Genomic DNA, 19,216 nt, shown 5'->3' on the forward strand with positions numbered 1-19,216 from the left:
AGACGCTTGTTGCAAGGTTCCATCTTCCAGGGGCCCACAGCTCACCTGGTCAGAAATCTCATTGCAACATATTGCAAGGTTCCGTCTTCCAGGGGCCCACAGCTCACCTGGTCAGGACACTCATTGCAACTTATCTATCAGTCTACTGAGTTATCACAGTCGCACAGGACGACAGACACTGAACAAATACACAGTCAGCAGAAATCCAATGGCAGGTTCGTTAAACAGCCCCAGGCGAGAAATAAAAATTGCCTGCCGCTCTTGATGACCTCTGGAAGCCGACAAAACTGGCGCCAAGGCTGGACAGAAACAAATCGTACAGTGGTAAGTATAAAAAGTACCTACTGTACTCTCAGGGGTGCGCAAATCCCTTTTGGTCTGTCCCAGCCAGCCGCTCAGTCCCTCACGCGGCCTTCCATCGATCAGAACCTCGAGCCCCACGTTGGGCGCCAGCTAAAAAGGTTGGGAGAACCACAATCGGGCTCAGGGTAGGATTTCTGCGTGCACGCCGGAAAATAATTACACGGACAACTGTCCAGTACAACCACTTTCACATCATCTCATCTCTGTTTATTGCAGGGCGGTGCTTAACCTTTTATACATAGAGAACAATAGAGTATACGTCACTATTACGTATATACAGTCACATTCTAAAAGGCACATTTTGCTTGGTTGAAATATAGGAGAAATGTAGAAACTTGATGCTTGCTTCTCATCCCGTTATCTGTTCACTCCTCCTCACATTCCCAAAGTCTAAGTGAAGTCCTCTGTGAAGGGAGGGGTTGAGAGCATCGCTCTGAGCAAAACAAGTTAAGGAGGACTACAAAGCCCAGCAGACAATATATATATATATATATATGTATACACAAATATACACATACACACACATATATATATATATATATATACACACATACATATATATATATACATATATATACATACACATACATTTAGAAATATAAAAAAGTATAAAAGTAAATATGTATAAAATGTATATTTTAAACAGAAAACAGAATAGGCATTTTACCAAATCCATCACAATTCTCACCTGGTACCTGACCTTGGCTTTGAACTGGCTATCCTGTGATCCTGTTTCCCGGAAGGCTTGCATACCTCGCACAGTCACCACCTGTCTGCAGATCCCATTTCAGTGCATCAGCTGTGCTCATGGGTGGACCACCAACGAGCACTCCTACAGGCAACCTGTGCAACTTTGGGCCTGACTCTCGCTGTCCCACTCTCAGGGGAGTCTGGAACTTAGCCGCAAGGGAAGCCCTCTCTCCATTGGCCTCCAACGCCAGGTACGTGACACTCCAGTAAACAGTCTAGGTGATGTCTAATTAGGATATATTGCTTGAAGAACTTGTAGCAGGAGAGCGGTGAGGGTGGCAAGGAATACTCCAGGCACACTAGATAGTAACAGGAGAAAACTCTTTACTAGGCTAGGCTTCTCATGCCAAGGACTTAGGCCAAGGCCTGAACTGAAACCCTGTAAGAGCTGCCACTGGCACTTATCCCTGAAAAGACCTTGAGCTTCGGTCAGTAGTCTCAGCATCACAGAACAGCTGAACACTCCCCAGTTTCCACCAGACATCTCTATGTCACCGGACAACGGCACAGTACCCGGCTTCCACTGGACACTCTTCAGTGGGGGTGAGGTTAATATTCACAATGCCACAGGACAGCTATACACTTTCCAGTTTCCCTCAGGCACTCTTCAGTGAGTTCTCCAGACCAGGTCCTTAGGGGATGTCACTTAATTAGCTCCAAACTTAGGAATAGGACCATAGCTAGGACCCCAATAAACATCAGCAAAACTCCAGCAGAACTGCCTCAAAGGGGCAGCAGCCCCCGAGGCTGTGGAACTTCTCCATCAGGATAAGTACATGGCTGCTCCAGACCCCAGTCTATTTCTGTTCCCCCAGCCACCTACTGGGTGCACCTCCTCAGGAATTGGCTGAAACACAATATAAATTCAAGCAGCCCATTTGGCTCTCTCCACCCTATGTTCTGGAAGCCTCCAGAAAGCAGGGGGAAACAGTCAAACCTGCAACCTGTGAAATCTAGAGCAGCCCAAAAAATTAATAGCTGCTCCACTGATTACAGAGGAGGCAAAAAATAACTAAATTTACCTATCATTCTAGCAGCCTGGCTAGGAGAGTGCGAAGTAGATATACTATGTCCACAGGCCTTCCTCTGTCCAGATTACAGCTCACCCCCTCATAAAGAGTTAACAGGTCGGTTGAGCAAGAATGATCCTTCATAAATCCATGTTGGTTACCACTAATTATACTATTTTCATCATCAAATTCTTAGATAGGGTCCCTTATCATTCCTTCCAATGGTTTTACATACTTTAGATGTTAGGCTGACTAGTCTGTAGTTTCCAGAACTATATCTCGGCCCCTTTTGGAATACTGGTACCGCGTTTGCTTTTTGCCTAGCAAGCCCTCATCAGCAAATTCTTGGATACGCTCCCTCATCATTAGTTCCAATAGTTTACATATTATTGATGTTAGCCTGAAGTTTACTCTCCTGCACAATGTTTTTTGTAATCTCTTTTAGCTGCCCTCTTACATTTATTTTCCTGACAGACTCCATGGCAGCATACGTACGGGTTTGCTCCGCCCTCTCCAATACGTATAGGAACCTACTCCCTTAAGAGGCAACAATCCATAACTAGGCTACTCATGACATTGGGAGGGTACGCCCGCTGCCATGGAGTCCATCAGGAAAGGAAAATTCTGGTAAGTATTTCATTAGAAATGTTATGTTTTTGCACTCTCTGTATTTTTGGAGTGCCGAGATGATGACCCCTCGGCCTTGTATTTATTAAAGGACAGTTTTTTCTCGTTGATAATCCTTTTTATCATAAATTTATTTTCTTTAAAAAAAAAGTTAACAGGTTTCATTTTTGCATTTTTTTTTTTCAGGTAAATATGAAATGTTACATCTGAAAAGGTCATATTTTCCACTTTCAGCCAGCAGGTGGAAATCTCCAAGCAAGTGAAAATGATAACTAGTGCTGTACAATTGTCAGTCCAGTCATGCGGTATGATCCATCCATAAGTAATATCTAGCTCCTCCCTCACCATTATGTCATTCATGGAAGCTTCTGCTGCAGGTCAGGGGAGATCAGACTACACTGGTAGAAGGACCCAACCAGCAGTGACCCCCCCCCTTCCTTCTCTCTCACCGTGGTGTCCTCCATGGAAGCTTCTGCTAAAGGTCAGGGGAGATGAGACTACACTGCTAGAGGGACCCAACCAGCAGTGATCACCCCCTCCTTCTCTCTCCTAGCAGAGGAATCCAGACACAACTTTGAATTCGTTAGTGATCTCTGATCAGTCACGTTCTCTGAGGTGTATATCAAGGTGTGCTTCTTCCCAGTGTGAGATCTCTGATGTATGGCAACATATCATCCATATAGAAGACATTTCCTGCACTCAGGGTACTAATACACCTCTAGGGTTCGGTGGGTTTTCAGATGTCTGTAAAGATGTGACTTCTGTGGAAAACATTTCCCGCACTCAGGGCAGGAATAAGGCTTCTTGCCGGTGTGTAATAACTGATGTCTGGAATAGTTGGTCTTATGTGAAAAAGATTTCCCGCACTCAGTGCAGGAATACGGTTTCTCCCCCGTGTGAGATCTTTGATGCACAACAAGGTGCGATTTTTGTGGAAAACATTTCCCGCACTCAGGGCAGGAATACGGCTTCTCGCCCCTGTGCAATCTCTGATGGCTATAAAGATGGGCCCTCTGTGAAAAACTTTTCCCGCACTCAGGACAGAAATACGGCTTCTCCCCCGTGTGAGATCTGTAATGTATTTTTAGATCTGATTTACGAAGAAAACCTTTCCCGCACTCAGAGCATAAATTAAGCTTCTCACCCAAGTGAGAGTTCTGATATACAGAGAGAATTAGTTCAGAGCTGAAACATTTCCCACATTCAGGACAGGGAATCGTCTTCTCCCCCTGAACCCCGGCCCCATCCCCCACAGTACGAGGGTGCTCAGAGTCAGAGGGATTCCATGGTCTCTCCACACTGGGAAGTCCACCATCCATAGTGGAGCTCATTGTCTTTTCTCCGGCACAATCTCCTGGGATGTCCTCATCTTCCATTTTACAACCTGGAGATAAAGTGAGAAGATCCTTTGAGGGTTTCTCCATGGCGGGTCCTGGAAAAATAGAAAAACATCATCAATAGATAGAAGAGGGTTAGTTCACTTCCTTCAAGATTCCATCTGGATCAGGGAGATAGGAGTGGCTTCCAGTGATATGCAGCACTGGAGGGAGCTTGCATCAGCATTATCTTCTGAAAAAACAAGTGTTGCTTCTTATTAGGGATGAGCTTCAGGACGACCATGAGTTGGACCTGAACCCAAGATGTTTTCATTTCATTGAGCAGGTGAACTATGTGGCTGGTTGGCTCGCATGCTGAACTTCTGCCTGCCTGCACCACAGGTCATTTATTTAGTGGTACTATCACTACCGCCAGTAAATGACATGTTCACACTTGTAAATTGCTAGGTCACGGGAGGTACCTATCTCCTAGCAACCAACGATGCTTTGCAGCCGCATGCATGCTAGCAACCAGTGAGGATATGTGGCTGTCTGCATCCTAGCAGCATAAAAAGCTATGCAGCCCCTCCAGCACTACTAGGTGGATAGGGCACAGGTAGCCATAGAGTACCAATGGTTGCTAGGGTGCAAGCAGTTACCTTTGCCCTAGAAACAACAGATGAAGTGAAGCCAACTGCTTGCAAAGTGGCTTTGAAAAAGCTCCACTAGACTTCAATGGGGTTTGAATATTTCGAGCAGTGATTGTGCATCCTCTTGTGAACTGAACACAGGCCAGAGTACTCATACCTACTTCTCATCCCAACAATACTGGTAATATGGTAACATCTATCTATAAGTCTGCTGGAACAAGAGGGACCGACCCAAGAAAGGCTCAATCTGTGTTACTGGAACTAGGAGTGACACCCAACCGAGTACAGCCAGCTGAACCCCAGGACAGGTATCAGTACAGGGAGGGGACCATTACCACCCTATTATTGGTTGATATCACTCAGCTCCCCCCTACTCTGGGCCAATCAGTGAGCAGTAACAGAGCAGAGATAAGAGAAGAATATATTCTGGTCACCTGTGCGGATCTCTGTAGGAATGTCCTCCTCTATGAATGTCCTCCTCATTCCAGCCTCCTCCATCGATTGCTGATCATCCCTCACATACGTCTCTTCTACTTCACCCTCAACTTTCATGTTCATCAGATCTTCACCCTAAACCAACAGAATGGCAGAAAATAACATCTGTAACATAGAAGGATTTATGATGGGAGATCACATAGAACATCTCATCTTGTAGAGTCCACACATCGTCTCCACATGTCAGAGTGTTCCATCACTTTATGTTCCCGACCCTCAACTCCTCCTACCTGATGATGGTGAGGGATGGTATGACCTTCCTGTGTGGAATCCCGGGAATACAGAGGACGGGGACATCTCTCTGGTGGGTTCCTGGTATTAGGTGGCTCCATCATATCCTTGTGTCCTTCAGAAAGCTTCTGCAAACCATACTCCTCATCCTCCTCTGTAAACTCTTCTTTAACAACAATATTAAAATCTCCAAGGCTTGCACTCTAAATATATAATAATACATTCATTATAACATGCTTACATATAAATCACAACTATCAGTGATTGTTCCTCATCTACCTGATGATGGTGAGGGATGGTGTGACCTTCCTGTGTGGAATCCCGGGAATACAGAGGACGGGGACATCTCTCTGGTGGGTTCCCATGACTGGATCCATCTACCTGATGATGGTGAGGGATGGTGTGACCTTCCTGTGTGGAATGCTGGGAATACAGAGGATGGGGACATCTCTGTGGTGGGTTCCCATGACTGGATCCATCTGTAATAAACACACACACTGACTGAATCCATTGTTTCTATGTGTTTATCAGATGATGGGGGATCTAGGTGGACCCTCCGTACTGCTCTCTCCTTTCCAATAAAGTCTCCTCTTACCCGGTGATGTGAGGGGCGGCTGATTGTCCATCATGACGTCCTTGTAGAGGTCCTTGTGTCCTACTAAATACTCCCACTCCTCCATGGAGAAATAGACAGTGACACCCTGACACCTTATAGGAACCTGACACACACAATGATACAGTCACCATCCAGACACATCCCTTGTATGTTACTGGAGAATGTCCCAGAATTCCCAGCACCGCTCACCTCTCCTGTCAGCAGCTCCATCATCTTCTTGGTGACTTCTAGAATCTTCTGCATGTTGTGTCTCTCAGGGTTTAGGGAGTCACATGGAGGCACTGTGATGGTCATATGATCCCCTGACTTCAGAAGAGGAAATCTCTGTTTTGGGGAACCAATAGGAACATCATGTTAGACTCCCAGAATCCTCACCTCTCCAGTCAGGTCTGTGTTTTATTATTAGAGATGAGTGATGTCATGCGACCTCCCAGAAATCTCCTCACCTCCCCAGTCAGGTATGTGTTTTATTATTAGAGATGAGTGATGTCATGTGACCTCCCAGAATCCTCCTCACCTCTCCGGTCAGCAGGTAGATGATCTCCAGGGTGAGGTTTAGTATCCTCTCAGTCATGTCACTCCGGTCCTCCTCCATCCTCATTGGTCATGTGATCTATACTGGTTTCCTGTAGTCCAATGATTGATAACAGAGAATGATCTGGATTGTACTGGTTGTACAATATTAGGATGGGGGGGAGGGGGGATAATATGAGGGACATCCAGTTTAGTGTTTCCTATATTTGCAGGGTCCAAGAGCCTCTAACCCTTCGGCCTTTATGTCTGAATAAAACTGCAATTCTCCAGAAATCTCCATAATGAAGACAATGCTCTGGCTCTGTAGGGGTTAATCTTCATTTCCACACTAAATATGTGTGAAAAGAGGGGGATTTAAAGGGCAAAGCGGGACAGAGAAAACTGGTTCCTAATAATATGCAGTGATGGGAGATATTATAAAATTATATCTTATTACCTCCTCTACTGCCACTTCCAGCAATGTCTTCTCTGTAATTCTTCGAACATGCAACTTAGTGTTTGTACCTGACATCACTTCCTGTCTGTACGTGACATCACTTCCTGCCTTCTATAGAGACTTCCTGCCTGGGTAGAAGTGAGATCACCCCTTGTGGAGCTCAGAGGAACTGCAGCCCCGAGAACCGTCTGGTAGTGTGACCCCGGCCTTGTGCTGGGTGTGTATGGACTGTATGTTCTCATAGAGGGGTCACCTCCACTCCCACCAAGGGGGACAGAAATATATGACTGCCTAGTCCGGCCTTTCTCAGACAGGGTTCCTCCAAAGAGTTCTAGGGGTTCCTCCAAAGGGACCTAGAGGTTCCTTGAACAATTAACAATTTCTGTCTCTCAGTAAGTAGTGGAGCTCAGAGGAACTGCAGCCCCGAGAACCATCTGGTAGTGTGACCCCGGCCTTGTGCTGGGTGTGTATGGACTGTATGGCCTCATAGAGGGGTCAACTCCACTAACACCAAGGGGGACAGAAATATATGACTGCCTAGTCCAGCCTTTCTCAGCCAGGGTTTCTCCAAAGGGTTCTAGGGGTTCCTCCAAAGGGACCTAGAGGTTCCTTGAACAGTTAACAATTTCTGTCTCTCAGTAAGTAGTGGAGCTCAGAGGAACTGCATCCCAGAGAACCGTCTGGTAATGGGACCCTCGTGCTGGGTGTGTATGGACTGTATGTTCTCATAGATGGGTCACCTCCACTCCCACCAAGGGGGATAGGAATATATTATACAAGAAATAATGCTTGCAGCACTGAACTCCTAAATCCACAGCTTTTAACTAACAATATATATAATGAGAGGTTTTACACACACACTCTCTCTCTCTCACTTTACAAGTCTGCTATCAACTTCCAAGATGGATGGGATCCAATAGCTTCACAGAAACCAGATCTCTTTCATGGATACCCAAGACACCAAGACAGGCGCCCCCTCCTCCATCCCACCTGTTGGCCTAGGACCCAAATAAGGGGGGGGGGCAATTGGAAAGATAAGATGTCATTCACTGATCTCCCCTAACTAGAAAGAAGCTGGAAGTGACTGGCATTACGTCACTTCTGATTTCGGAAGGAGCACTATCTTGCATAGACGTTAATGGGGGACCCCCACACAAAAAGAGATATAGGGTTTCCCCCTTATTCATACCAGACCCTTCAGGTCTGATATGAATTTTAAGGGACACTGCACCGATAAAAAGCATGAGGTTCCCCAAAAATGCATACCAGACCTTTATACAAGTTGAAGCCTCCATGGAAGGAAAAGAGAGGTTAGCAGGTGGACCCCTTCCATACCAGGCCACATTGCCCTCAACATGGAGATACCATCTTCCCATATGAATGAGTATTCCTATTTATTCACAAAAAAATGGAAATCAAAAAATAAACAAAAATTACCAGAGACACTGCTTTTGATGAGTGCTTTATTAAAAAAAAAAAAATAAAGTCCTACTCATCCACCGTCAATTACTTACTCCAGCAAAGAAGATCTACATCAACTATGCTGCTCAATGCCCAAAAGAAAAGAAATCTGCCAACTTCTGACACATTTTGTTTCCAGTTGTTTCACTTTCACCAAATTACAGTTCTAGCAGATAATAACTGTATATACAAAGGGGCAGGGTCTCCTTACTGATGTCATTGCCCATGTTTGGACATGACCAAATATGGTCAAATATAACAACAACACATAGATTCGAATGACATAACTGGCCATATATAGTCATGTCCATATATGGGCAATGATGTCACCAAGAAGACCCAGCACCTCAGCTGTCATCAATTGAACCTAGGAATGGACGTGTTGCAGGTGGCATTTTGTTTCTTTGGTCAGGTGTTGGTTATTGTGACATAAATCTACATTATTGGACGACGTGATTGATGGTGGATTTCAATTAATGTGATCAGAGTTGTGGGGAAGAGGCTCTTGTCCATCAAGGCCCTAGTACTTAGAAAAGATGGAGGGGGGTTTCTCTATGATATCCACTATATTGCCAAAAGTATTGGGCCCCCCTCCAAATCATGTGATTCAGGTGTTCCAATCCCCTCCATATCATGTGATTCAGGTGTTGCAATCCCCTCCAAATCATGTGATTCAGGTGTTTCAATCCCCTCCATATCATGTGATTCAGGTGTTCCAATCCCCTCCATATCATGTGATTCAGATGTTCCAATCCCCTCCATATCATGTGATTCAGATGTTCCAATCCCCTCTATATCATGTGATTCCGGTTTTCCAATCCCCTCCATGGACACAGGTGTATACAATCAAGCCCCTAGGCATGCAGACTGCTTCTACAAACATTGGTGAAAGAATGGGTCGCTCTCAGGAGCTCAGTGACTCCAAGCGTGGTCCCGTGATAGGTGGCTACCTGTGCAATAAGTCCACCCATGACATTTCCTGGCTACTAAATATTCCATGCTCAACTGTTAGTGGGATTATAACAAAGTGGAAGCAACTGGGAACAACAGCCAATCAGCCACCAAGTGGTAGGCCACGCTACATGATAGGTCAGCACATGCTGAAGGGCACAGTGTGCAGAAGTCGCCAACTGCAGAGTCAATAGCTAAAGACCTCCAAACTTAGTGTGGCCTTCAGATGAGCCCAACAACAGTGCGTAGAGAGCTTCATGGAATGGGTTTCCATGGCCGAGCAGCTGCATCTAAGCCTTCCATCACCAAGTGCAATGCAAAGCGTCAGATGCCATGGTGTAAAGCACACCACCACTGGACTCTAGAGCAGAGGAGACGTGTTCTCTGGAGTGGCCAATCATGCTTCTCTGTCTGGCCATCCGATGGACGTGTCTGGGTTTGGTGGTTGTCGGGAGAACAGTACTTGCCTGACTGCATTCTGCCAAGTGTAAAGTTTGGTGGAGGGGGGATTATGGTGTGGGGGTGTCTTTCAGGGTTTGGACTTAGTGCCTTAGTTCCAGTGAAGGGAACTCTTGAGGCATCAGCATACCAAGTCATTTTGGACAATTTCATGCTCCCAACTTTGAGGGAACAGTTTGGAGATTCCTGTTCCAACATGACTGCGCACCAGTGCATAAAGTAAAGTCCATAAAGACATGGAGGAGCCAGTTTGGGGTGGAGGAACTTGACTGGCCTGCACAGAGTCCTGACCTCAACCTGATAGAACACCTTTGGGATGAATTAGAGCGGAGACTGCAAGCCAGGCCTCCTCCCCCGACATCAGTGCCTGACCTGACAAATGTGCTTCTGGAAGAATGGTCCAACCTTCCCATAGACACCCTCCTAAACCTTGTGGATGGCCTTCCCAGAAGAGTTGAAGCTGTTATAGCTGCAAAGGGCGGGGCCAACTCAAAATTGAACTTTACGAACTAAGACTGGGAGGCCATTAAAGTTCCTGTATGTGTAAAGGTAGGCGTCCCAATACTTTTGGCAATATAGTTATGTGATGTGAAAGTGAGTAAGACAGATGATCTTGTGGTTGGAGGTGGTGATGGTGGAGGAGGAATTACAGGTGGAATGATATATGGATCTATGAATTGATGTGATGTAATGATTTCTCCCATAGACCTCCATGTCACAACCTTGTCCTCTACCATGTCTTTTAGTGATGAGGAGGTCAGCAGGAGAAAGTACCAAGCTCTGTAGAGGACAAGGAGATCAGCACTCCCCATTGGTGTAGGTTTTTGGAAGAAGGCTTCAACTGGTATTGGAGCCCCATGTTCCCTTGTCATTAACATGACAAAGTGCTTTGCCAGGAGGGGTGCCTGGCAAGGTTCCCTCCCCTGTTGAAAGTTTAGTAGAGGGAGTACAGAGGAAGAAACCTGTTTCTGGGATGGTTGGATAGATATATACGCTAACTGGCCATGTTATTAGGTCCACCTTGCTCTTACTGAGATGAACCCCAATTTGTCTTCAGAACTGCCTTAATTCATCATGGCATAGATTTAACGAGGTGTTGGAAATGTTCCTCAGAGATTTTGGTCCATATTGAAATGATAGCATGACGCAGTTGCTGCAGAGCCATGATGCGAATCTCCCGTTTTATCACATCCCAAAGGTGCTCTATTGGATTGAGATCTACTCCAAATTGCAGAATGGGAGATGTTGATGGTCTCAGTGATGAGAATGGAGTTGGTGTTCCAGAAACACGGCTTGACTCCTCCCAAGACTGGGCTGTTTGTATTCATGCTGCTCCTCTTGTTTAGAGGGACACGGGACATAGAAAAGATGGAGGGGGGGTTTCTCTATGTTAGATGTGATCTAAAAGTGAGGAAGAAAGATGATCTTGTGGTTGGAGGTGGTGATGGTGCGGAGGAGGAATTACGGGAGGAATGTTAAATGGGTCTATGGACTGATGGACTTATCATTGGAGTATACTACAGACCAGGGGCGGACTGACAACTCATGGGGCCCCCGGGCAATAGGGGATCATGGGGCCCCTATGTCCTTGCCCAAACTCAAAAAAGCCTATGAAAAAGGTACTAGAGGCATCTCATGGGGCCCCCTACTGACCCCGGGCCCTCGGGCAGTGCCTGAGTTTCCAAATGGTCAGTCCGCCCCTGCTACAGACGTCCTGATGTCTATGAGAAGTGGGAGAGTCGGCTGTTCCAACAAGGTGATGGTGCGGAGGAGGAATTACGGGTGGAATGATAGATGGGTCTATGGACTGATGGACTTATCATTGGAGTATACTACAGACGTCCTGAGGTCTATGAGAAGGGGGAGAGTCGGCTGATCCAACAAGGACAAGCTGGGAACACCAAACTACTAAGACACAAGATGGAGACTAAAACCTACAGGATGGGCCGTACTTGTAGTGTTAGAGAAAGGAATAAAGGAGAACATTTCATCATACAAATCTGAAGGCAGACTTTTTTTTATCTTTTATTTGTTTTTTTACTTCCATAGACTCCATTAAGTTTTAACAAGATACAAGAAAATAGAACTTGTTTGCAGCTTCAATATCCAATGGGATAAACAATTAAAGAACATGTTCAGACAGTATGGGTAAGTTCTGATGGAGTGAATATTTTGGGTAAGACCACCAGAACTTGTACCAAAATGTCCTAGTCTATAGCATGTATGCAAGGAACCACACATTGTAGACATCTAGTCTAGCCGAAGCCTCCTGGTAGATATGCCTATGGGGACAGGGGGTGGTGGTGGTCAAAAGCCCAGTAGTAAGGAGAACATTAACTTTGTGAGGGGCACTCGGTGCCTTAAGTGAACCCATTGGAAAAAGATGTCTGGAAACACTGTCCTTCTGTGAAAAACATTTGCCACAGGTATACAGCTTCTCACCCGTGTGTAATCTCTGATGTACGGAAAGATGGGGGTGGTCATAAGCACGGTAGTAAGGAGGACATTATTTACGAGGGATGGGGGGGGGGCATTTGGTGCCATGAGTGAACCCATTGGATAAATGTAGGCAGCTAAGACACTAGCAAGTTGAGGAAGGAAAGTGAGAAGGGAAGAAAGGGAAGATGGTAGAAAAAAAAAATAGGGGAGGGGAAAATAAGAGAGGGAGGAAAGGAGAAGTGAATAGGAAGGAAGGGGTGTGGCAATCCCCACCCGCCTACGCCCAAACTGCCACTTTCAGCATGGAATCAGTTAGCTGCCAGAATTTGAGTCTACCGAATAGAGGCCCTGGCCAGACAGACTTTTATTATTCAACTTTCAAAGAATAGCAACATAAACATTAAATGTCATATTTTCAACTTTCAACCAGCAGGTGGCACTCTCTAAGCAAATGAAACTGCCTGTTAACAAGCTGGTATGTAACCACTGCACTAAACTTGTCATTCTTCGTCTGATCTCCCCTTCTCTTCATCCACAAGCAATATCTAGCTCCTCTCTCACCATGATGTCCTCCATGGAAGCTTCTGCTGAAGGGCAGGGGAGATCAGACTACACTGCTAGAGGGACCCAACCAGCAGTGACCCCCCCCCCCTCCTTCTCTCTCACTATGAAGTCCTCCATGGAAGCTTCTGCTGAAGGGCAGGGGAGATCAGACTATACTGCTAGAGGGACCCAACCAGCAGTGACCCCCCCCCCCCCTCCTCTCTCACTATGAAGTCCTCCATGGAAGCTTCTGCTGAAGGTCAGGCGAGATCAGACTACACTGCTAGAGGGACCCAACCAGCAGTGACCCCCCCCCCCCCCATCCTTCTCTCTCACCATGATGTCCTCCATGGAAGCTTCTGCTGAAGGGCAGGGGAGATTAGATTCCACTGCTAGAGGGACCCAACCAGCAGTGACCCTCCCTCCTTCTCTCTCACTACGATGTCCTCCATGGAAGCTTCTGCTGAAGGTCAGGGGAGATCAGACTACACTGCTAGAGAGACCCAACCAGCAGTGACCCCCCTCCTTCTCTCTCCTAGCAGAGGAAGCCAGACACAACTTTGAAGTCTTTAGTGTTCTCTGATCTCCTTATAAAGTGTTTCTTCCATGATACAGGTGAAACTCGAAAAATTAGAATATGGTGCAAAAGTTCATTTATTTCAAGAATGCAACTTAAAAGGTGAAACTAATATATGAGATAAACTCATTACATGCAAAGCAAGATAGTTCAAGCTGTGATTTGTCATAATTGTGATGATTATGGCTTACAGCTCATGAAAACCCTAAATCCACAATCTCAGAAAATGAGAATTTTGTGAAAAGGTGCAATATTCTCGGCTCAAAGTGTCCCACTCTAATCAGCTAATTAAGCCATAACACCTGCAAAGGGTTCCTGAGCCTTTAAATGGTCTCTCAGTCTGGTTCAGTAGGAATCACAATCATGGGAAAGACTGCTGACCTGACACCATCATTGACACCCTCCATAAGGAGGGAAAGCCTCAGAAGGTAATTGCAAAAGAAATTGGATGTTCCCAAAGTGCTGTATCAAAGCACATTAATAGAAAGTTATGTGGAAGGGAAAAGTGTGGAAGAAAAAGGTGCACAAGCAGCAGAGATGACCGCATTCTGGAGAGGATTGTCAGGAAAAGGCCATTCAAAAGTGTTGGGGACTTTCACAAGGAGTGGACTGAGGCTGGAGTCAGTGCATCAAGAGCCACCACACACAGACGGATCCTGGAAATGTTGTATTCCTCTTGTCAAGCCGCTCCTGAACAACAAACAACGTCAGAAGCGTCTTACCTGGGCTAAAGAAAAACAGACCTGGTCTGTTGCTCAGTGGTCCAAAGTCTTCTTTTCTGATGAGAACAACTTTTGCATCTCATTTGGAAACCAAGGACCCGGAGTATGGAGGAAGAATGGAGAGGACACACTGCAAGATGCTTGAAGTCCAGTGTGAAGTTTCCACAGTCTGTGTTGATTTGGGGAGCCATGTCATCTGCTGGTGTTGGTCCACTGTGCTTCATTAAGTCCAGGGTCAACGCAGCCGTCTACCAGGGGATTTTGGAGCACTTCATGCTTCCTTCCACAGACGAGCTTTATGGGGATGCTGACTTCATTTTCCAGCAGGACTTGGCACCTGCCCACACTGCCAAAAGCACCAAAACCTGGTTCAATGACCGTGGGATTACTGTGCTTGATTGGCCAGCAAAATCGCCTGACCTGAACCCCATTGCCAGGAGAAAGATGAGAGACATGAGACCGAACAATGCAGAAGAGCTGAAGGCCGCTATTGAAGCATCCTGGTCTTCCATAACACCTCAGCAGTGCCACAGGCTGATAGCTTCCATGCCTCGCCGCATTGAGGCAGTAATTGCTGCAAAAGGGGCCCAAACCAAGTACTGAGTACATATGCATGCTTCTACTTTTCAGAGGTCCGATATTGTTCTATGTACAATCCTTGTTTTATTGATTGCATGTAATGTTCTCATTTTCTGAGATTGTGGATTTGGGGTTTTCATGAGCTGTAAGCCATACTCATCACAATGATGACAAATCACGGCTTGCACTATCTTGCTTTGCATGTAATGAGTCTATCTTATATATTAGCTTCACCTTTTAAGTTGCTGCACTGAAATAAATGAACTTTTGCACCATATTCTCATTTTTCAAGTTTCACCTGTAAACATCAGAGGAGAGCTCAGCCACGTGTTTTCTGAGGTGTATATCAAGGTGTGCTTCTTCCCAGTGTGAGATCTCTGATGTCCGGCAACATATCATCCATAGAGAACACATTTCCCACACTCGGAACACTAATACACCTCGAGGGTGGTGTGGGTTCTCTGATGTCTGAAAAGATAAGACTTCCTTAAAAAACATTTTCCGCACTCAGGGTAGGACTATGGACCCTGTTCCGTATGAGATCTTTGATGTACAACAAGTTCTGATTTCTGTTTATAACATTTTCCACACTCAGCGCAGGAATGCGGCTTCTCACCCGAGTGCAATTTTTGATGTTTGGAAAGATTGCTCTTATCTGAAAAACATTTCCCGCACTCAGAGCACAAATACGGTCTCTCCCCCGTGTGAGATCTTTGATGTATAACAAGGTCTGATTTCTGTGGAAAACATTTCCAGCACTCAAGGCAGGCATACGGTTTCTCACCCGTGTGCAATTGCTGATGTCTGGAAAATTTGCCTTTCTCTGAAAATATTTTTCCGCACTCAGAACAAGAATACAGTTTTTCACCTGTGTGCAGTCTCTGATGTCTAGAAAGCTTGGACTTTTCTAAAAAACATTTCCCGCACTCAGGACAGCAATACGGCTTCTCCCCCGTGTGTAGTCGCTCATGTCTAGAAAGACTGGCCTTCTGTGAAAAACATTTCCCACATTCAGTACAGGTGTACGGCTTCTCACCTGTGTGTAATCTCTGGTGTACGGAAAGATGGCACTTGTGTAAAAAACATTTTCTGCACTCGGAGCAGGAATACGGTCTCTCCCCTGTGTGAGATTTTTTATGTAAATCAAGTTCTGATTTCTGTGAATAACATTTCCCGCACTCAGGGCAGGAATGCAGCTTCTCCCCCGTGTGAGATCTAAAATGTATATCCAGTTTTGATTTACAAAGAAAACATTTTCCACACTCAGAGCAGGAAAATGGCTTTTCACCTGTGTGAGTTCTCTGGTGTCGGGAAAGATGAGACTTCCTTGAGAAACATTTCCCGCACTCAGGGCAAGAAAATGGCTTCTCTCCTGTGTGTAACCTCTGATGTCTGGTAAAATGTGATTTGTGTGAAAAACATTTCCTGCACTCATCGCAGGAAAACGGCTTAACCCCTGTGTGAGATCTGTAATGTATGTCCAGGTCTGATTTACTAAAAAAACATTTCTTGCACTCAGGGCAGGCATATGCCTTTTCACCTGTGTGAGTTCTCTGATGTCTGGAAAGATGGGAGTTTCGTGAGAAACATTTCCCGCACTCAGAGCAGGCATATGGCCGCTCACCTGAGTGTAACCTCTGATGTCTGGAAAAATGAGATTTGTGTGAAAAACATTTCCCGCACTGATTACAGGAAAATGGCTTCTCCCCCGTGTGAGATCTGTAATGTATGGCAAGTTCTGATTGATGCAGGAAACATTTCCCGCACTCAGAACAGGAATGAAGCTTCTCCCTTGTATGAGATTTCTGATGTACAGAAAGACTTAATGCAGAGCTAAAACTTTCCACACATTCAGGACAGGAAAATGTCTCCTCCCTCTGAATCTCGGCCCCATCCCCCACAGTACAAAGGTGCTCAGAGTCAGAGGGATTCCATGGTCTCTCCACACTGGGAAGTCCACCATCCATAGTGGAGCTCATTGTCTTTTCTCCGGCACAATCTCCTGGGATGTCCTCATCTTCCATTTTACAACCTGGAGATAAAGTGAGACGATCCTTTGAGGGTTTCTCCATGGCGGGTCCTGGAAAAATAGAAAAACATCATCAATAGATAGAAGAGGGTTAGTTCACTTCCATCAAGATTCCATCTGGATCAGGGAGATAGGAGGGAGCAGATGTTCTCTGTGGATGTCCCAACCAGCTGGGACTCCTCCCCTCTTCAGTCAAAGAGCCTTTGGTCCTCCCAGATTACTTCTACAATTACACCGCCTTGTCAGAGGAGCAGGAACCAAAGGGGGCTGGGGGGCGGTAACAGAGCAGAGATAAGAGAAGAATATATTCTGGTCACCTGTGCTGATCTCTGTAGGAGTGTCCTCCTCTATGAATGTCCTCCTCATTCCAGCCTCCTCCGTATATTGCTGATCATCCCTCACATACGTCTCTTCTACTTCACCCTCAACTTTCATGTTCATCAGATCTTCACCCTAAACCAACAGAATGGCAGAAAATAACATCTGTAACATAGAAGGATTTATGATGTGAGATCACATAGAACATCTCATCTTGTAGAGTCCACACATCGTCTCCACATGTCAGAGTGTTCCATCACTTTATGTTCCCGACCCTCAACTCCACCTACCTGATGATGGTGATGGATGGTGTGATCTTCCTGTGTGGAATCCCGGGACAACAGAGGACGGGGACATCTCTCTGGTGGGTTCCCATCACTCGATCCATCTACCTGATGATGGTGAGGGATGGTCTGACCTTCCTGTGTGGAATCCCGGGAATACAGAGGACGGGGACATCTCTCTGGTGGGTTCCTGGTATTAGGTGGCTCCATCATATCCTTGTGTCCTCCAGAAAGCTCCTCCATCACTCCATACTCCTCATCCTCCTCTTTAGGAACAATATTATGCAGGAGGTTTCTACTCTGAATATAAAATAAATTCATTTTAACAAACAAGCTTGTGTATAAATCATATCTATCAGTGATTGTTCCTCATCTACCTGATGATGGTGAGGGATGGTGTGACCTTCCTGTGTGGAATCCCAGGAATACAGAGGACGGGGACATCTCTCTGGTGGGTTCCTGGTATTAGGTGGCCTTATCATAATGTCTTCATAGAGATCATTTTGTCCTTCAGAAAACTCCTCCATCACTCCATACTCCTCATCTTCCTCTTTATACTCTTCTTTAACAATAATATTATCATCCCCGAGGTTTCCACTCTGCAATATGTTATAAAACATTTTTTGTAACGAACATGCTTGTACATAAAGTATAACTACCAGAGATTGTTCCTCATCTACCTGATGATGGTGAGGGTTGGTGTGACTTTCCTGTGTGGAATCCCGGGAATACAGAGGACAGGGACATCTCTCTGGTGGGTTCCCGTGACTAGATCCATCTACCTGATGATGGTGAGGGATGGTGTGACCTTCCTGTGTGGAAACCCGGGAATACAAAGGACAGGGACATCTCTCTGGTGGGTTCCCATGACTGGATCCATCTACCTGATGATGGTGAGGGATGGTGTGACCTTCCTGTGTGGAATCCCAGGAATACAGAGGACGGGGACATCTCTCTGGTGGGTTCCCATGACTGGATCCATCTACCTGATGATGGTGAGGGATGATGTGACCTTCCTGTGTGGAATCCCGGGAAAACAGAGGACGGGGACATCTCTCTGGTTGGTTCCCATGACTGGATCCATCTGTAGGAAACACACACACTGACTGAATCCATTGTTTCTATGTGTTTATCAGATGATGGGGGATCTAGGTGGAGCCTCCGTACTGCTCTCTCCTTTCCAATAAAGTCTCCTCTTACCCGGTGATGTGAGGGGTGGCTGATTGTCCATCATGACGTCCTTGTACAGGTCCTTGTGTCCTTCTAAATACTCCCACTCCTCCATGGAGAAATAGACAGTGACACCCTGACACCTTATAGGAACCTGACACACACAATGATACAGTCACCATCCAGACACATCCCTTGTCTGTTACTGGAGAATGTCCCAGAATTCACGGCACCGCTCACCTCTCCTGTCAGCAGCTCCATCATCTTCTTGGTGACTTCTAGAATCTTCTGTCTTGTAGGGATCAGGGATGGAGGTGGGGGGATGGTGATGGGATTCTGGATTTTGGAGGATCTTGTCTCATTGTCGGTAGATTTCTTCATGACTCCTGTACAGTTCTGTGTGATACAAAGATAAATCTCACTCCCCCATCATCCCTCACCTCTATGGTCAGCTCTAGATGTGTCCTCCAGGGATTGGCCACAATGTCCCAATTCAGCAAAGGACGGACATCTCCATCCAATGATATATTTACAATGTGGTCAGATTTATAGCTCCTTTTGGAAGTCATATAACAAAGTCACTAATGTTCTCCTAGTAAGGCTCACTGACTGGCCAGTAAATGTCACCCATGGATCAGATTTAACCCCTTCATTAC

The 19,216-nt window shown here is 45.8% G+C and overlaps 3 protein-coding genes across 4 annotated transcripts in view; all 3 read right to left on the reverse strand.

Moving 5' to 3' along the window:
- Positions 1-19,216, reverse strand: part of LOC149465039 (uncharacterized) — a 61,637-nt gene that overhangs the window by 42,243 nt on the left and 178 nt on the right. Inside the window, exons 2-8 of the mRNA XM_089673788.1 lie at positions 18,591-18,956; positions 18,071-18,474; positions 17,768-17,989; positions 5,442-5,645; positions 5,151-5,286; positions 3,467-4,182; positions 342-453 (exon numbers count right to left, since the gene is read on the reverse strand). Coding sequence (XP_089529914.1) covers positions 342-453; positions 3,467-4,182; positions 5,151-5,286; positions 5,442-5,645; positions 17,768-17,989; positions 18,071-18,474; positions 18,591-18,675 — 1,879 coding nt within the window. The 5' untranslated portion in view covers positions 18,676-18,956. The remainder of the gene's footprint in view (positions 1-341; positions 454-3,466; positions 4,183-5,150; positions 5,287-5,441; positions 5,646-17,767; positions 17,990-18,070; positions 18,475-18,590; positions 18,957-19,216) is intronic.
- Positions 6,044-7,129, reverse strand: LOC149465041 (gastrula zinc finger protein XlCGF53.1-like). Of its 2 annotated transcripts, XR_016312253.1 has the most exons (3): positions 7,029-7,129; positions 6,576-6,684; positions 6,263-6,382 (listed from the first exon to the last, which is right to left on the reverse strand). XR_016312253.1 is itself a non-coding variant. In XM_089673759.1 (2 exons), exons 1-2 carry the CDS (start codon positions 6,657-6,659, stop codon positions 6,152-6,154), a joined length of 315 nt encoding a protein of 104 aa, XP_089529885.1. In that variant the 5' UTR covers positions 6,660-6,665; the 3' UTR covers positions 6,044-6,151. The 2 variants fall into 2 exon arrangements, 1 of the variants encoding a protein (XP_089529885.1); XM_089673759.1 differs by lacking the exon at positions 7,029-7,129 and having other exon boundaries at positions 6,044-6,382; positions 6,576-6,665.
- LOC149465042 (uncharacterized) lies at positions 15,008-16,836 on the reverse strand. Its single transcript, XM_089673705.1, has one exon. The coding sequence runs from the start codon at positions 16,829-16,831 to the stop codon at positions 15,278-15,280; it is 1,554 nt and encodes a 517-aa protein (XP_089529831.1). The 5' UTR covers positions 16,832-16,836; the 3' UTR covers positions 15,008-15,277.

The sequence above is a fragment of the Staurois parvus genome, unplaced genomic scaffold (assembly GCF_062004578.1).
Source record: "Staurois parvus isolate SC_StPar_1 unplaced genomic scaffold, SC_StPar_1.0 ptg000144l, whole genome shotgun sequence".
NCBI classification, from domain to species: domain Eukaryota; kingdom Metazoa; phylum Chordata; class Amphibia; order Anura; family Ranidae; genus Staurois; species Staurois parvus.